This window comes from Elephantulus edwardii, unplaced genomic scaffold (genome assembly GCF_000299155.1).
Source record: "Elephantulus edwardii isolate Elephantulus edwardi_28Jun2011 unplaced genomic scaffold, EleEdw1.0 scaffold00092, whole genome shotgun sequence".
Taxonomy (NCBI): Eukaryota; Metazoa; Chordata; class Mammalia; order Macroscelidea; family Macroscelididae; genus Elephantulus; species Elephantulus edwardii.
In genome coordinates this window covers 344,430-363,153 of record NW_006399842.1, presented here as the reverse complement: position 1 = coordinate 363,153, position 18,724 = coordinate 344,430, and the positions used below count along the sequence as shown (strand labels likewise).

General features: G+C 37.5%; 2 protein-coding genes across 2 annotated transcripts; one reads left to right on the top strand and one right to left on the bottom strand.

The window, feature by feature from the left end:
• The first annotated feature begins 5,530 nt into the window (after positions 1–5,530).
• LOC102850464 (olfactory receptor 50-like) lies at positions 5,531–6,469 on the top strand. The gene has a single exon (XM_006890673.1). The coding sequence runs from the start codon at positions 5,531–5,533 to the stop codon at positions 6,467–6,469; it is 939 nt and encodes a 312-aa protein (XP_006890735.1).
• Positions 6,470–15,306: 8,837 nt separating this feature from the next.
• On the bottom strand, positions 15,307–16,248 carry LOC102850180 (olfactory receptor 1J1-like). Its single transcript, XM_006890740.1, has one exon. The coding sequence runs from the start codon at positions 16,246–16,248 to the stop codon at positions 15,307–15,309; it is 942 nt and encodes a 313-aa protein (XP_006890802.1).
• Positions 16,249–18,724: the final 2,476 nt, after the last annotated feature.

The window sequence follows — 18,724 nt, the reverse complement described above, 5'->3', positions numbered from 1 at the left end:
TAGCAACCACAACAATGTCTTTTTAATATTTTATTTTTAAGATACGGCAATGGGTATTTGGGGTTTAGATTATGGCAGAATGTTTGTGTTGTTAGTTGCCATCAAGTCGACTATAACAACAGATTTGTACCCTACCCTATCTTATACCATCCTCACCACCTGATATGCTTTGGACCACTGTTACAGTCACAGTATCAATCCATCTTGTTGAGGATCTCCCCTTCTTTCACTGACACCCCTCCCTAACAATTCCCACCATGATGTCTTTTTCCAAGACTGGTCCCTTCTTATAACATGTTGAAAGTTTATGAGATGAAGTTTCACCATCTTTGACTTTAAGGACCACCGTTGTCACACTTTCTCTAATAGTCATTTCAACATATCTACCTCATAAGGTAGTTTTCCACCTTCAAATTCTTCCCTTACTTAGCTCCTGTATTTTATGGTCATCAAACATGCTAGTCCTTTCTGTTCCATGTTCTTTTTTTCTTTGCGATTTTAGGGAAAGTTTACAAAGGAATGTTTTCCATTAAACCATTCATACACATTTCTAAACCATTTTTATGGTAATATGAAAGGTTTACAAAGCAAATTAATCGTTCATTCCTGCTAATTTTGTTCTGTAACATGAATTTCAATGCTCACAGTGTAATCACACTTTTATTATTTTAGATCTATAATTCCAATTTGTGTTAAACTTTCTACACTTCTTTCTTTAGAGATATTGTGTTAGTCTATTTTTTTATATTGCCTTTTCTTTCACTTATTGTGTCTATTATCTGTTTACTAATTTTTACTTCCTTCTTCACCTCACATACTTTTGGCATGTTGTTAGGAGAAACCAATCCTTGAAAAAAGACTATCATGCTTGGAAAATTGGAGGGTCAGAGAAGGAGGGGAAGATCCTCAACAAGGTAGGTTGACACAGGGACTGTAACAATAGTCTCCAGTGAGGCAGAGATGATGAGAATAGGGCAGAGTTCAGATTTAATGTTCATAGTCAGGCTTAACTCGACAAATATCCAACAACAACAACTTTCCCCCCAGGGGACTTTCCCCCAGGGGAGTCTGGTGACTAAGTCCATAGGCAGCTGCTCTGCTAATTCAAAGGCCATGACTCTGTGATAGTTCCAATCCAACAATGACTCTGTGGAAGACAGACTGCAATCCCTTACTGTGAAATTTACAACCTAGGAAATCTAATGATGGTTTTGATCATAATCAGTAACGTCACTCCCTCCCTTCCCATCTCTGTAATCATCTAACAATGATTGTTTCTGTATGTAAACATTTATCTTTTTATAATCATACAACAACATGAAATATTTGTCTTTTTGTGACTGATTGACTTGATTCAGCATAACATCCCCCACCTTCATGCATTTCGTGCAGTTTTAGGTAATTCTTTATTGATTTAACTGTTGAATTATATTCCACTGTATAAACATACCACAATTTCTTTATCCATTCATCTGCTGTTGGACACTTGAGTTGTTTCTAGTTCTTTGCTATTGTAAATAATGCTGCAATAAATGTGTACATTTACATCGCAGCTCTTATTTCTTTAGGCTATATACCTAGTAGCAGAATTACTAAGTCAAAGTATATTTATATTTCCAATTTTTGAAGGAAGTGCCAAGCTGTTTTCCATAGTGGTTGTATCATTTTACATTCCTACTAGCAATGTATAAGAGCTCCAATCTTTCTACATCCTTGCCAGCATTTATTGTTTGCTATCCTTTTGAACTTTGCTATTGTTTGCAGGGTATGATAAGGGTTTTGTTGTTTTGATTTGTGTTTCTCTGACAACTAATGCTCTTGAACATTTATTCATGTTTTTGATGACCATCTGTATGTCCTTTTGGTAAAATGTCTTGCCATGACCTTTGCCCATTTTCTATTTGGGTTGTTTGGCTTCTTATTGTTGTTGTTGTAGAGTTGTTTCTGTTACAGAGTTTTCTATAAATTTTAGAGATAAATCGTTTCTCAGATATGACATTGCCAAATATTTTTCCCAGCTTATATTGTCTTTTTTCACTCCTTTTGAGGAGTTTTTTTGACAGACCAAAGAAGGATACATTCAGAAATTATGCACATAAGAATTTAGTTTTTAGAAGGTTTCAACCATCCTAGTTTAACCTCTGCTGATTGTGAAGTTTGGTTATATTTGATAATTTGTTTATGCCACAGATTAGGGATCCAAAGTTTGCTTCTACTTTTAATTTTATTATCTTTATAGTTTTAGGTTTTACACATAGGTCCACTGTGAATTAGCTTTTGTACATGATGTGAGGTATAGATACTATTCCAGTTTTCTCCAAAGCAATATCTAGTTTTGCCAGCACTATTGATTAAAGAAACTGGGTTTACCCATTCAATGGATTTCATCTCTTAAAAAAAACACGTGCCCATGTTGCAACCTTTGAGTCAGAACCATTTCATAACTCACCTTCCAAAGAATTTTCAAAGACTATGGTGGATTGAAACTTCATGGTTTTGAAGATACTTTTGAGTTTCTTTATAATATTTCTATTTTTCATCAACTGTGGTATATTGTGACACACCAAGAGTAGAAGAGTTTAATATGTTTTTTTTTAAAAATTTCTCTATTTTTCATTTCAATGAACATCTACAGAGATTTTGGAATTCCATTCATTCATTGTTGCACCCCTCTCCCCGCCCCCCCACCCCCGTTTGCTCCTCTCCTTCAAACGCAAAAGAAAAACTCCCTCATTGGTACGCAATCCCCCCCCACATCCCCGAACCCCCAAATATAATCCACTCTGCAACCCTCATTCTGTACTCTTACGATAAACATAATGCCCTAAAATATAAAATATTCTCTCCCCCAAAGACTTCAATGCCGTAAACATATTTCATCCAGTTAATATGTTTTAGAAAGAGTGCAGCCATCTTTGGATGATGGAGCTTCATCGCTCATACTTCAGACATGTTGCTAGGAAAAGCTACTCCTTTAAAAGGCTATCATGCTTAGAAAGGTAGAGGGTCAATGAGAGAAAGAAAAACCCTTAATGAGACAGATTGACATGGTTGACCGCAGTTATGGGCTCAAGTGTTTCAGAGATGATAATGTGGGTACAGAATGTTGTCCGTAGGGTCACTATGAGTCATACTTAACTTAATGGCACCTGGAGAAGAGTATAGAGGATACCATGGACTGCTAGGAAAACAAACAGATTCATCTTGGAAAGGGTCAAACCAGGTGGCTCCTTGGAGGCAAGGATTCTGAGCCTCCATCTAACATGCTTTGGACATGTTGTAAGGAGGGACTCGTCCTTGGCGAGGGACATCATGCTTCGGAGGGTGGAGGGACCGCAGGAGGGGAAGGCCCTCCATGAGGTGGATTGATTCAGTGACTGTGGTAATCTGGATGGGTATGTCGGAGATGGTGCAATTGGCACAGGACAGAGCAGAGTTTAGGGCTGTTGCACACAGGCTTGCTATGAGTCGCAAGTGACTTGATGGCACATAACAACAACAACAACACCAGAACAACTGTTGCTGTGGAGTTGTCTATCTCTATTCAAATCAGTTAAAATTGTATTTCTTTACTTTGGGCCGCTGTCATTGGATGTGTGGCTATTTGTCATAGTTACGTAGTCTTGTTCAGCTCATCATTAATCACATAAGTTCCTTCCATTTCTCTAAGCAAAAAAAGATTTGCCTTGAAGTGATTTTTTCCAGAAGTCATTATTTCTATTCTACTCTTTTTTGATTAACATTTGGCTTGATAGATTTTTCCACACTTTAATTTTTAGCCTCTATTTGACCTTGTCAACATCAGAGAGTTGGACAATGACTAAGGAGGATAGAAGGAGAATTGATGCCTTTGAGCTGTGGTGCTGGAGAAGAATACTGAGGGTACCATGGACTGCTAGGAAAACAAACAGATTCATCTTGGAAAGGTTCAAACCGGGCTGCTCCTTGGAGGCAAGGATTCTAAGGCTCCGTCTGAGATACTTTGGACATGTTACAAGGAGGGACTGGTCCTTGAAGAGGGACATCATGCTTGGTAGGGTGGAGGGACAGCGCAGGAGGGGAAGCCCCTCTACGAGGTGGATTGATTCAGTGACTGGGGTAATTGGGATGGGTGTGTCGGAGATGGTGTGATTGGCACAGGACAGAGCAGAGTTTAGGGCTGTTGTCCATAGGGTAGCTATGAGTCGCAAGTGACTCGATGGCACATAACAACAACAACAACATTTGACGCTGTGTAATGTGTGTCTCTTGTAGACAACATATTGATGAGTCATGTTTTCTTATTCATTCTCCTCCTACTTTTTTCTCTTGGCTGATGCATTTAAAGAAAGTGCTTAATCACTCACTTTCAGTGTTATTATCTATACATTTAGTTTTATTGCTGCCATTTTAATGTACTGTTTTTGTGGAGCAGCTGGTTTCTTCATTTCATCTACTTTTCTATGTTGAGGTTATTGTGTTTATGGCTTTTATTATCATTCTTTACCTTACAATTTTTATTAAGTATTTATATTTTTTCTTTGTAACCTTGTTCTTTAGTATGTGTGAATTGAAGTTATCTGTTGCCTTCAAGACAATATAGTGTTGGTGTGTTATTTGTTTTATTTTGTTTTGATATATCTGATTGAGCCATTTAAGTGTTCTACATAGCTTGCTAGTTTGGCAATTCTTAGCTTTTCATCTAACCTTCTGTTAAGTGTGACAGACTATGGAGGGCTTTACTTTTTGCTGTTTGTGTACAGCAATTAAAGGCAAAATGGGCTAGTGTTAGTTGTAATCTTTTGTCTTTCAGGTGGAATAAGAGCTGATCTTTACTTTTGCCCAAAGAGTAAAACTGTAGGATTTTTCCTTAGCTAGTGACTTAAAAGGTTTCTCACCAAGTATCCAAATCCTAATTTTTGTAAGATCCATCCCATCCCATTTTGTGTTTTAAAATAATTAAACTCATGAAAGTCAAACGTTTGTCAAACACTGTATGAAATGAATAGTCAAGAGTGAGTTACAGACCAATTAGTGTCTAACAATTAGTTGCAGATGTAGCTTTGTGGCTTATATTTTTAATACACAATTTCTGTTTTAAACTGATTCACCACTTACGTTAAAACATCATCTGACTTGTTAAGTCTTTAATAATTCATGATAAGTATTCATAATTCCCAGAAAAAGATCTTGGTTGTTTCCTAGGGGGATACATAATAAACCACTGTGTCCTTCATTTCTATTGAGTGGAGCATGACTCATAGTGACCCTGTGAACAAAAGGAACAAAGCCTTTTATAAGTATTGTCATTTATCAAAGTTCATAGTTTCCAGAGGCATGTTCTTTAGGAAGTGGATTCCACTCCGCTTCTAACATCCTGCCAGACAATTAACACTCAATTACCACGGGGAAAATGCATGGAATATTAAGATTAAGCTCACATACTGATGACTTAAAAAACATGTTATAATTATTTGACATCACAATGATTTATTATTCTTTGACATTTTCATATTTTTTTCCATCTCTAGCAAATAAAGATTTGCTGAGGATGAGGAGAGATAATCAAAGCAGCGTGTCTGAATTCCTCCTTCTGGGACTCCCTATCCAGCAGGAGCAGCAGGGCATAATTTTTGCCCTGTTTCTAATCATGTATATCTCCACGGTGTTGGGAAACCTGCTCATCATTCTGCTTATCAGGATAGATTCTCGCCTCCACACCCCCATGTACTTCTTCCTCAGCCATTTGGCCCTCACTGATGTATCTTTCTCATCAGTCATAGCCCCCAAAATGCTCATAAACATGCAGACGCAGAGTCAGTCCATCTCAAGAGCTGGGTGCCTTTCTCAGACTTATTTTTTCTTATTCTTTGGTACTATTGAAAGCCTCCTTCTCACTTCAATGGCCTATGACAGGTATGTGGCCATTTGTCACCCTCTGCACTACACTATCATCATGAGTCAGAGCCTCTGTTTCCTGCTAGTAATTGTGCCCTGGGTCCTATCTTTCGCCAATGCTTTGTTGCACACTCTACTCCTGGACTGCCTGTCCTTCTATAGAGAAAACACTCTCCATCACTTTTTCTGTGACCTCTCTGCTTTACTTAAGTTGTCCAGCTCGGACACTACAATCAATGAAATGGCTATTCTTACTGTAGGGGAGTTGGTCATCACCCTTCCTTTCATATGCATCCTGGTGTCTTATGGTTACATTGTGTCCACTATCTTGAGAGTTCCTTCAGTTAAAGGGATCTGCAAAACTTTATCCACTTGTGGTTCTCACCTCTCTGTGGTATCTTTGTACTACGGAGCAATTATTGGATTGTACATTATCCCCTCATCCAATGAATCCTCTGGCAAAGATATCATTGTAGCTGTGTTATATACTTTAGTCATTCCCATGTTAAATCCATTTATCTATAGTCTGAGAAATAAGGACATGAAAGGAGCTTTTCGAATTATATTCAGTAGAAGAAAGTTTTCACAATAATGTATACTGAATACACGCTAGTGTGACAAAGCATTTGCTTTGTTCAGTAAATTATTGGCAATAATAAAAATAGAGACTTGAAATCTGCTGGGAATTGCAACTTATTATTTCTTGCTTTTGAGACCCTGAGACCTTCATTTGAAGACATGCACACTAGTCTAATGAAGTTTTGAAGACTGCACAACGTGAGTGTACAGTTATCCCAACCATCATTGGCTGTATTGAGGGTCCATTAGAGATTAGTGAGACTCCCTAAGAAAAAAATTGTCCTGACCCAAATGGCTTCATAGGTGAACTCTACCAAACCTTCAGAGATGAACTATCACTAATTCGGCTTAAAATATTTCAGAAAATAGAAAAGGAAGAAACATTCCCACAGTCATTCTATATGCAAGCATAACTATAATACCAAAACCAAGCAAAGACATCACCCCCCCGCCAAACAACTATTGAATAATATATCTCATGAACATAGATTCAAAACCCCTTAACAAAATTCTGGTCAATAGAACCCAACAGTATATAAAAAATAGTCATAATGTATTTACCCACCTTTCAAAAAAAATTCATAATGACCAATAGGATTCATAACAGGTATGCAAGGATGGCTCAACGTAAGGAAAAGAATTAATATAACTTAGCACATTAATAAAGCAAAGAACAAGAACGCTGTGATCCTATCATTTGATGCAGAAAAAGCCTTTTGACAAACTATAACACCTTTTCCTGATTAAAACATTCAACAAAACAGCAATAGAGGGGAATTTCTTCAGCATAGTTAAAAGTGTGTGTGTGTGTGTGTGTATACACACACACACACACACACACACATATGCAAAATCAAGAATCAACATCATTCTTAATGGAGAAAGACTAATAGCATTGTAAGAGCTAGTTATGGCAATCAGTCAAGAGAAGGAAATAAGAGGTAACATTATATACTGCCTCTTAGCAAGGATATAAACCCAAATACTCATCAATCGGGAATAGATAAGCAAATAAGGGAACATACAAACACAATGGAATTCTAAAGAATAATGAATGCTTCTCAAAACACTGCAAAACATGAATGCATCTAGAGGACATAGACGTCAGTCACATAATGGCAATATTGAATGCCATTATTACAAAAAAAAGACTAAAGACTTAGTCACAGAAAATTTTTTTATCGTCATCAGAGAGGGGAAGAAAGGGAGAGAGAAGATAAAATCAGCAACTAGATAGTGTTTTACTATGCACAGTTGAGTTGACTATGACCCATAGTGACACTATCAATAGACAGTATATCTGAACCCTGCGCTCTGTAGGTTCACATTAAGATGAGGGGAAAGGAAAGGCAATCTACAATAAGGGTCAGCACAAAACCGTTAAAGAAAAAGAGAAGACACAGATTCAACAAAGATAAACACAGTTGCATACTCATGCATTATTAACAATAATAAAGCTTAATATTTATTTAGATTTATGCACAGTCAAGAGAAATAGACTTATCACAGTTTTCCTATTAAAGAACAGTCCTTCAATAAGTATTATTCTCAGGCATGCATTAAATGACTATATGAATGAAATTCTGCGAAGTATTTGTCCAGAGGAATAACTGCCCTGTAGGTCATGCTCGTGTTTTAATTAAATATATCTTCTACTCGATGGCACTTAACAGCAACAACAACCACTGCTTTTCTATAATAAACTAAAAATTCATTGTTTTTGAGTTGGAATTACCTTATAGCTGACACTTCAGTAAATTTTCAGAGACTGTAAATCATGCAGGTGAAGATTGCCCAGCTTTCTCCTTCACTACTGCTGGTGGATTTGAACCAGACAAATGTAGATTAGAGCAATTTTCTACAAATCACCCCACCAGAGTATTTATGTTAATTTTGCAAGTTTTTGTTAATTTACCTCATCATCAACAGCTGTTATTAACAGCACTATACTGGTACAATGAAACAGAATTGATAACTCAGAAATCAACCCATCTACCTATAGTCAATTGATATTTGACAAGAAAATAAAACTTATTAAAAGTGGAAATGAAAGAATCGTAAACAAATGGTTCTGGCAACAATGGCCATCTACATGCAGAAAACTGAAACAGGATCCACATCTTACACCACACACAAAAACCAACTTAATGTGGATTAGAGATCTAGCACAAAACTAAAAACCATCAAGATCCTCAGTGGAAAAAAAATAGGAACAAATTTAGAAGCTCTAGTTTATGAGTTGTCTATGACTTGCTAGCACTTAAAAACTAAACAATATCTCAGTCACAAAAGGACACTTGCATAGGGCCACTATTGTAAAACAGGACTGTCATTTGGGTTGAGGGAAGACCGAGAAGGAGGGGAGGAATGACGTATACTGCATTAAAACAGATGAGAGAACTATTTAAAAGGGATATATGATTGGGTATTGTTGTCATGACAGGAGTTCAGAATGAAGGCAGCAAGCACAGTGGAATGGCCTTGAAGGGAGGGATTTTATAACAATGAAAGAATTTTACTTTTCAATGAGAATAGTGAATTGGGGGGGAGGGGTAAACAGGGAGAAAAGTGCAACAATGAATAACTGGAAACCCTAAATCTCTGTAAACTTTATTAAAATTAATTAACCCCCCCCAAACAAAAAACCTTTTGAAGCCATAGCCTGTGGTATAGACTAGGTACATCCTAGTCTTATGGCATAGGGAGCTTAAGTGGCTGAGAGATAAGGTGCTGTGCTGCAATCCCAAAGGTTCACAACTCAAATCCACCAGCTACTCCATGGGAGAAAGTTAGGCAATCTTTCTGATTAAACTACCTTTGAAAACTCACTAGAGGGTCACCTATCAGTTGGTTATGACTTGAACAGTATACAACAACTACAGTCTATTGTATAAATAGACTTGCAAACATAGCTAAAAATGTATAACTGTAAGAAGGTAAAAATCAAGGAATGGGACTTTCTAAAAATCAAATCCCTGTGCTCATCAAAAATCTTTTTCCCAGTAGGGTGTAAGTGTCAGATCAAGCATCCTTCCCTCATCCACCTTCTAGCTTTTGAGTCCACGCACCCTACTTCTGGCAACCTTCAGAGCTGGCAGGAATTCCTTGTGAGGGGAATGAGAATCCCAAGCAGTTGATTTCTAGGCCATCAGAATCCACTTCTGAGACTAAGCATTCTGCCCTTAGTCTCTACTCAGATGAGCACGAATCACTTCTGATGGACAGGGAACCTTGCCCGCTGACTGACAGACCACAGAATAAACCTCTAGACCCAGGTACCTTGCCCCTCGCCTGCATGAACTCCTCCATAGCATGAACTCTGTCCAGGTTCCATCTTATCCTTCCCCAACCTTTTCTGTTTTCATTTATTTTCTTGTTTCTTGTTACTTCTTTTTATCTTCTTTTAAACCTTATCTTTGCATATTCCTCCTCCCTTCAACACCCTCGTATTTGGTTTTTATGCTTTGAGGGTTTTATCCTGTTTTTCTTTTTAAAATCCTTTCTTTTCCATTTATTTTAAACTTTTAAGATTTTTTTTCTCTCCATTTTATTTTATATTGGTTTGCGCACAATTTTTTTTTTTTTTAAAAAACACAGAACGAACTTCTTTAATTTCATTAGACATTGGGATAAACTCTTGCAATTAATTTAGTTAAAGAGAAAGTTATATACTGCTAAAAAGGAATTGGTTAATCAACTAGCACTTAATTTTATTTTTTGATTAATAGGCAGTGTCTGAGAAAAATATTAAACATTTTATAAGATGAAATAAGCAAAATTTTTAATACATCTGTCACTCACATACACTGTGTTTCACACATTCCTACATTCACATTGTGTCTCAAATGATCACTCATGTACATTATGCTTTATAAAATTAATCACCTTTGATCTATGTCCATGATTACCCTGTTTTTTCAGGTCTCCATTGGATCTTTCCTATTTCCTTAGCCCCCCAGCCCCCTCCATTCACCAAATTATTATTCTAGCAATTTCAACTTCTCAACCTCTGGCCTCTGCCCCCCCCTTCCCCTTTTGGACTTTTATCCCCATCTTACTAGTTATCCTTCTATTTTTGCAACATTGGTCTTATGCAATACTTTTTAAAATATTTTTATCTTGTTGTGAACACTTTTTCTTATTTAACACTCCCCCTATTTCCCTCTCTCACCTGTCTATCTATCTATCTATCTATCTATCTATCTATCTATCTATCTATCTATCCATCCATCCGCCCACCCACCCATGTCTCACTTATTTCACTTGGTAAGGGTCAGAAGCTGTATCCACACTGCCCAGATACACTTGTACCATCTACAGTTCCACGCACTGGTTAAGGTTGCCACTCTTTCCTGTGTGACTTGATCAGTGAGACAAAGGCTGTATAGAAAGACAACTACAAATCATTATGGGGAGCTCTGTTGACTTGTCATCATGTGCTTTCAAGTTGGAACTGACTCGTAGTGGATTTTCAGAGGCAATAAATCACATGGGAGGAGACTGATCATCCTTTTCCCATAGAGCATCTAGTGGATTTGAACTGCATGCCATTGGGATTGAAGCATAGTTTATTACTATCAACCCAAAGGTATGTGGTCGGAATCCACTAGATGCTTCATGGGATGAAAGAGGTGCAGTCTCCTCTCGTGCAATTTACTACCTCTGAAAACCTGTTGAAAGGTCATCTCTGGGTGGATTCTGACTTGATGGCACACACAGCAACAACAAAGCACTACTGTAATAAACCAAAGGAGACCTATATAAATGGAAAAGCAGAGACTTGATATTTGTGAAAATACCAAAATTAACCAAAGTCGTCTATACATAATCAAAACCATCTCTATTTTCAGGTTGGTAAGGAGCATGCTGACAACTCAAAGGCACGTGGTTTAAATCTACTAGCTTCTCCATAGAAGAAAGATTGGCAATCTTTTCCCATGTGATATACGGTCTCTGAAAACCCACTGGAGCGTCAGCTATCAGTTCCAACTTAATGTCATATAACAACAATTATATACATAAAAAATTCTAAAGACTCAGCAAGAAAATTACTTGATCTAAATGACTGATTTACCAGGGTAAATCAGCATATTCAATCAGCAGGGTACAAGATCAGCATATAAAATCAGTCTGGTCCCTCTCCAGTTAAAAAGAGAATTTGAACAAAGAAATAAAGGAAGCAATACAGGTGCCACTCAAAGATTAAATGTTTAAGAACAAATTTAACCAAAGATGCAAAACATATACAAAAGAAAGCTACAAAACACCACTACAAGAAACACAAGCGATCTACATAACTGGGATGATATATCATGCTTGTAGATCAGGAGACTTAACATTGCAAAAGCAGTGTCAAGAGCAATTTACAGATATAATACAATCTCTATGCAGATCCTGTCATCTTTTTCCAAACAGATTTTAAAAAGGGGTCACCAACTTTATATGAAAAGGAAAAGAACCTCAGATAAAAAAGTGCTACTGAAGAAGAAAAATGAAAGAGGTAGCCTTAGGCTTCCTGATCTCAAAATCTGCTGAACAGTCACATCATCAAAATAGTTTTATTACTGTTACAGTGACTGATATATAGCCCAATATAATAGAATTTAGAACCCAGAAATAAATCCAGCCACTTATAGACAGCTGATCTTTGACAACCCATTACGTGAAGGGAAAAACAGCCTCTACAATTTCTAACACTTTGGTCCTACTGACAGATATTTTTTCCCAGGCCTGTTGCTGCTCTACTGCTAGGTCTACTAATACACTGCAATGACTTCACAGAACTCACAGAACCATATTCACACTTATAATGTTTATTGTGCACTTGTAACAGGTTACAACTCAAGTTGACAACAGGATACAATTCTCCAGTCAGGTCAGCTTCTCAAGAATGTTTTTAGACCACCCTTCAACCTTCAGCTTCAAGGCTTTAGGCCAATGTCAAAAAGCTCTCTTGTTGTTGTTGTTGTTGTTATGTGCCACTGAGTCGCTTGCGACTCACAGTGACCCTGTTATGTACAAGAGCCCTAAACCCTGCTCTATCCTGTTCTAGCCTCACTGTCTCTAACATACCTATTCCCATTACACCAATCACTGAATTGATTGCTTTGTCCCTCAATCCTCCCAAACATGATGTCCCTCTCCAAGGATTGGTCACTCCTTGCAACATGCCTAAAGCATGTCAGAAGAAGCTTCAGAATCCTTGCTTCCAAGGAGCAGCCCAGTTTCACCCTCTCCAGGACAAACCTGTTTGTTCTCCTAGCAGTCCATGGTATATTCAACACTCTTTTCCAGCACCACAGGTCAAAGACATCAATTATCTTTCTAGTATCACTAGTCATTGTCAAGCTTTCTGATGTATAGTACACAACTGCGAAGACTATAGCCTGGATCAGGCACACCTTAGTCTCCAGTCTGACGTCATTGCTCTTCAGTACTCTAGAGAGGTTCCTGACAGCTGACTTTCCCAGTGCAATTCATCTCTTAATTTCTTGGCTGCTGGTACCTAGATTGATTGTGGAGCCAAGCCAATGAAAACTGTTAACAATCTCAGTTTCTTCACCATCCATTATGATGCTGCCAATTGGCCCAGTGGTGAGAATCTTTGTTTTCTTGATGTTGAGCTTAAATCCATATTGAAGGCTTAGTCCTGAAAATTATGGTGTCTCCCCTCACCAGTCCTCCTGCAAGCTTGGGCAAAGGTCCTTGACTCTACCTCCATGGACTAGCTGTCCCACATCAACTCTGTCTTATATTAGTCTCTGATTCCTCATTGCTACTGCTGCTGCTTTTTTCCAGGTGCCAGTCTGATTGGTGCAAGAATTTCTGGCCCTGAAGGATAGGCACTGCATTTTTTTCTTTTTTCTTTGTTTCCTTGTTCTTGATTCTGAATTCTACCATGAAACCTTCACAGTTTACACCTGGTGAGATGGCAAATCTGGCCAATCCCCTCATCAATAGTGTACTTACCTATTTGCATGTTCTCACCCAGTCGTGTGTCAAAAGTCAAAGGCAATGGCCTTTGGAACAATAGGCCTACTGTAACACACTATGGGAGATCCACATTATACTATCACAGGAGTATCAACTACTGTGATTTCTACAAAGCTCCTCTTATATTAAATTCTGGGTTATGTGTTTCTACTTCTTTTCTATTGGAAATACATATTGCATTGCAAAACCATCTTTACATGACATGGGAAGATTTTTTTTTTGGTTACTTGCATATATTGAGAATGAAGCCTTTTGTTTTTTTGTGGTTGGTTTTTTAAAATTGTGATTTGAGACAAAGCCTTGAGGTCAGTGATTTTTTTTTTTAATTTTTTTTTTAGGTTAGTGATTGTTAAAGAACTTTCGGAAAAAATTTCATTGGGTAGATTTGAATCACCAATCTTTAGCCTAAGTCAGAACCAACCCATAGCTAACCCTCTAGCAGGTTTTCAGAGACAGTAAATGGCATGGGAGGAGATTTCCCATCTTGCTACCTAGGGACTTACATAACTTGGAGCTAAATATAAAATTCTCTACTAAGCTTGGCGTGAGGAGGAAAGCACTCCCCTCTTTGTTGGAAAGGATTAGGGTTCACTGAACAGCTTTCTTCAAAAGATCCTCAGTTATCTTCAGCTCTTACTCTTCTTTTGATCCACATCTGCTCTGAAAACTTCAAGGCTTATAAAAGTGATTATTGGATATTTTCTATAAGCACATTTTATATCTACTGGTAACTACTGGTGTTACTTAGTGTCTATTAAATTTTTGTCTGTCAGTTAATACTTCTAGTTTAATATATTGACACATGTTGAACCCTGTCTTTGTAGCCAGCAGAACAAAACAGAACTTTTTTTGTCTGAATAATTTGTATTATATGAAGCTCAGGTAAAGTAATGTTCTCTGGGAAATACTTCATACTCTCTACTTAGATTGTACTAATTATCTCTAATCATAGCAGACACAGTAATCTGTATAAATGGTTATTTTATGTGCGCAGTTGAATCATTCTGCAATCAGACAGTCAATGTTTCACTACCTTTGTGATCTTAAGATGCTTCTCACCTCTTTAAGCTTGATTTTTCCCAGCTTGCATCATACAGTTGCTGTCAGGATTAAATTATTATATTATTTTAATGCATGTCAAGTTCTTAGGTAAATGCTTAAGATACCTGATGCTGAATATTTATTTGCATGTATTTGAGGAGAATGACAGGTTGGACTGTATTCATGAAAGACAAGAAAGTATTAATGATCATATAAGAGTAAAGTTTAACATGTTCTTCTTTGAAGGATGTAGAGTGACTGGTTGCATGCTTGCCTAATTGAACTAGAGGGATATATTGTAGTAATATAAAAAAATAGAAAAATCCTTAGAAATGGAGGGCTGGAAAGTTAACTATGTTTTATAAAAAAAATAAAAACTTGGAGGTGAATCAGTACTGAAATAAACCACATCTGTTGCTTGTTGAGTCAATTTTTATTCATAGGGCCCGATATCTTATATAATAGAACTGTCCCATGGAGGGTTTTGTTTGTTTGTTTGTTTTTTGCTATAATCTATATTACAGGACACCAAGATTTCTTTCTATGAATCCTTTGACTCAAACTGCCTGTATTTAGGATAGAAGTTGATGACAACAGTGAAACAATGTTCTCAAAGCATTAAAAAAACCCACACACACACCAAAACATGAGCAAATAAAGTCCTACAAGATACAGTCACTTTATTATACTCTCTAATAGGTTCAAGGATTAAGTTAGCAAAGCATTTCTGAATGTCATCAATGGGCACAAGTGAACTGTATAATAATTTGTATTTTCGATTGAGGGAATAAGATCATGTGGCTAAAAAAGGAAATTTTAATTGGAAGAATATGTTTTCTTACTTAAGAGTTTTCTCAAGGCTCCTTTCATGTCTTTATTTCTCAGGCTGTAAATGAAGGGGTTCAGCATGGGAGTGACTACTGTGTACATCACTGAAGCAATTATGTTATTATCATCGGTATTGCTGGGAGAGGGAAGAAAATAGAGACCAATAATTGAACCATAATAGAGAGTCACTACTGAAAGATGGGATCCACAAGTGGACAGCGCTTTGCGGATCCCTTTGGTAGAAGGGACCCGAAGGATGGTGGCCCCAATTCGGCCATAAGAAACCAGAATGCATAAGAATGGAACCATAATGGCCATCAATCCTGCAGTAAATATTACCAATTGGTTAATGGAAGTGTCTGAGCAGGACAATTTAAGCAGGGCAGCCAGGTCACAGAAGAAGTGGGGAATAATGTTATCAGCACAGAAAGACAGTCGAGCCAGGAGGAGAGTATGCAAAAGAGCGCAAGAGCAGGCAATGATCCAGGACCCAACCACCAGCATAACACAAAGACTCTGACCCATAATGGTATTATAATGGAGAGGGTGACAGATAGCCACATACCTGTCATAGGCCATGGATGTGATAAGGAAGCTGTCTAAGTCAGCAAAGAGTATAAAAAAGTATGTCTGTGAAATGCACCCTTCATAAGATATGGATTGATCCTGGGTCTGCATGTTCTTCAGCATCTTTGGAACAGTTACAGATGAGAAAATAGTATCAGTGAGGGCCAAGTGGCTGAGGAAGAAGTACATGGGGGTGTGGAGGCGAGAGTCCAGCCTGATGAGCAGGATGATGAGCAGGTTCCCCAGCACCGTGGTGAGGTACATGCCCAGGAACAGGGCAAAGAACACGCCCTGCTGCTCTGGCCGGATGGGGAGCCCCAGCAGGAAAAATTCAGACACAGTGCTCTGGTTCTCTTTCCTCATACTGCTATGTAAACTGGAAGGTGGAAAACTTTTGAGGGAAAAGCAGAATGTCTCCAGATAAGAAATGCCAAATGTCTTATAGAATAGTAGAGATGTCCTTTTGACTTAGAAATGGTTTTCTTCCATATTTTCTTATATATGTCAAATATTTTGTTGCATTAATGAAGAGTTGTAGGTTTATGTTCTATAACTACTTTCTTTTTCAATTTAATCTTAATCTCTGTAAATCATAATAATAGTTAATAGTTTTACATGTTGATCTTATTCAATCTTCTAATAGTTCACATGCAGTAACTTAAATATGTAGTCTTCTACCTGTAAAATTGCTGTTACTTGTCACCAATTATGACTCATGACTAAATGTTGTTTTTATGTACCATCAAGTCATAAGCAACTTGCTGACCCACCAGCAGAATTTCAGAGGCAGTAAATTTCACAGGAGGAGATTGCCCATCTTTCTCAATTGGAGCAACTGGTGGGTTCCAACTACATGTCTTCTGGTTGGCAATGCAGCTCTTTATCACTAGGGCACCAAAAAGGTGGTATTATTTCGACTTTCCAAGTGGGATGTCTAAAATAAAAAAAATTGCACAGTTGCAGAAATAAGAGAAGATGCTGAGATTTGAAGCCAAGATTTTGATTCATGGGTTTGTTCTCTGTAAGCAAAACAATTGACCTGATGATAAAGATGTCATTGCCATTCATAAGATTTTCTTACTCATCAAGTCTCCCCTATTTGTCTATGTATTCCATAATTAGTTCTAACTTGTTCATTGGTTGTAGACCTAGAATTTATTATATGGGAGCTCTGGGGGCTTAGTGCTGTCAGTGCAAAGTTATGAAGCTCAAATTTACCGGCTGCTTTATGGGAGAAAGATGGGCAATCTCCTCCCACGTGATTTACTGCCTCTGAAAACTCACTGGAGGGTCAGCTACAGGTTGTTGGGCATGAGTCATAGCCACCCTAGAAGCCTTCTATAACTATCTTCGTTTCTCTAATTTCTTAGAGTTTCCAGAGGCATGTAGTTTAGGAAGTGGATGCCATTCCTGCTTCCAAACCTTAATCAATCTGGGAGCTCCACCAAACACTGCCCACAATGGGTAGCCATTATGGTGTTTGGCACAACTATGGCACAGTTGTTCCATTATGGCATTTGAGACTCCAGTGGCACAAGGTTCAGTGCCAAAGCAAACTCAGATTACCTCAGCACTACAAATTGACCAGAGTGCTGTCCCTTAGGCCCAACTTTTTAATATAAGGGTCCTTATTGACTCTAAACAAGAGGCTTAAATAAAAAACAACCACACAATCCACACAGATCCTCAATCAAAACAAGAGCACAATCTTACAGAGTCCATCCACTTCACCCAACTCCAAAATGGAGACAAGGGCCTGGCTTTATATGTTGTTGTTAAATGTCATCAAGTAGCAACCTTATAAACAAAAGACCTTAACCCTGTTCTATAACTATTGTCCTCTCATTATATATGTTAAATACATAAATACATATACATTCAACCATATATATAACTATATATATAAAATACATATAGCAGACTACAAGTATCTTCTGGCAGGTTTTTAGAGGCAGTTAATCGCAAGGAGGAGATTACCCATCCTTCTCCCATAGGGTAGCTGGTAGCCTCAAATTGTGTGCAGCTTCTTGCCACTAGGCCATCAGAGTTTGTATAGTTATATATAATTATAATACAGATATATAATATTATATATAATATCGTAATTATACTATATAATGATAATATTACATATAATTATATACAAGATATATTGTTGTTGCTGTCTGGTGCCATTGATTCAAGCGTGACTCACAGTGATCCTGTGAACAACAAATCTGAAACTAGTCCTATCATGTCTGATACACTTGAATCTACTGCTGCAGTCACTGTGTCATCTCATATTATTGGTATCTGTGTGTATGTACGTGTGTGTGTATATATATATATATATACACACACACACTATATATATACACACACACCCCATATGTATAAATATATATAATTATTACATTAGACATTAAAATGTCATATATATGTATATGTGTATATGTGTATATGTGTATGTGTATGTATGTATAGAAGATGGAAGGAATATACTGAGTCATAGTATCGAAAAGAATTGACAGATACAGAAGAATTTAATGAAATAACATTTGAGCAAGAGCCTATGGTGATGAAGGAAGAAGTTCAAGCTCCTTTGAAGGAAAGAGCAAAAAATAAGGCCCCAGGAATAGATGGTATACTAATTGACGTATTTCAGCTAACAGATGCTACCCCGGATATGCTCATCAAGTTGTGCCAAGAAATCTGGGGAACAGCCACTTGGCCAACTGACTGGAAGAGATCTATATTTGTTCCCATTCCAAAGAAGGGTGACCCAATAGAGTGTGGAAACTATAAAACATTATCGTTGATTTCACATGCAAGCAAGATTCTACTGAAGATTATCCAAAAA

Coding starts and splice junctions, on each gene's coding strand:
- LOC102850464 (XM_006890673.1), top strand. CDS start 5,531: ATGAGGAGAGATAATCAAAGCAGCGTGTCTGAATTCCTCCTTCTGGGA.
- LOC102850180 (XM_006890740.1), bottom strand. CDS start 16,248: ATGAGGAAAGAGAACCAGAGCACTGTGTCTGAATTTTTCCTGCTGGGG.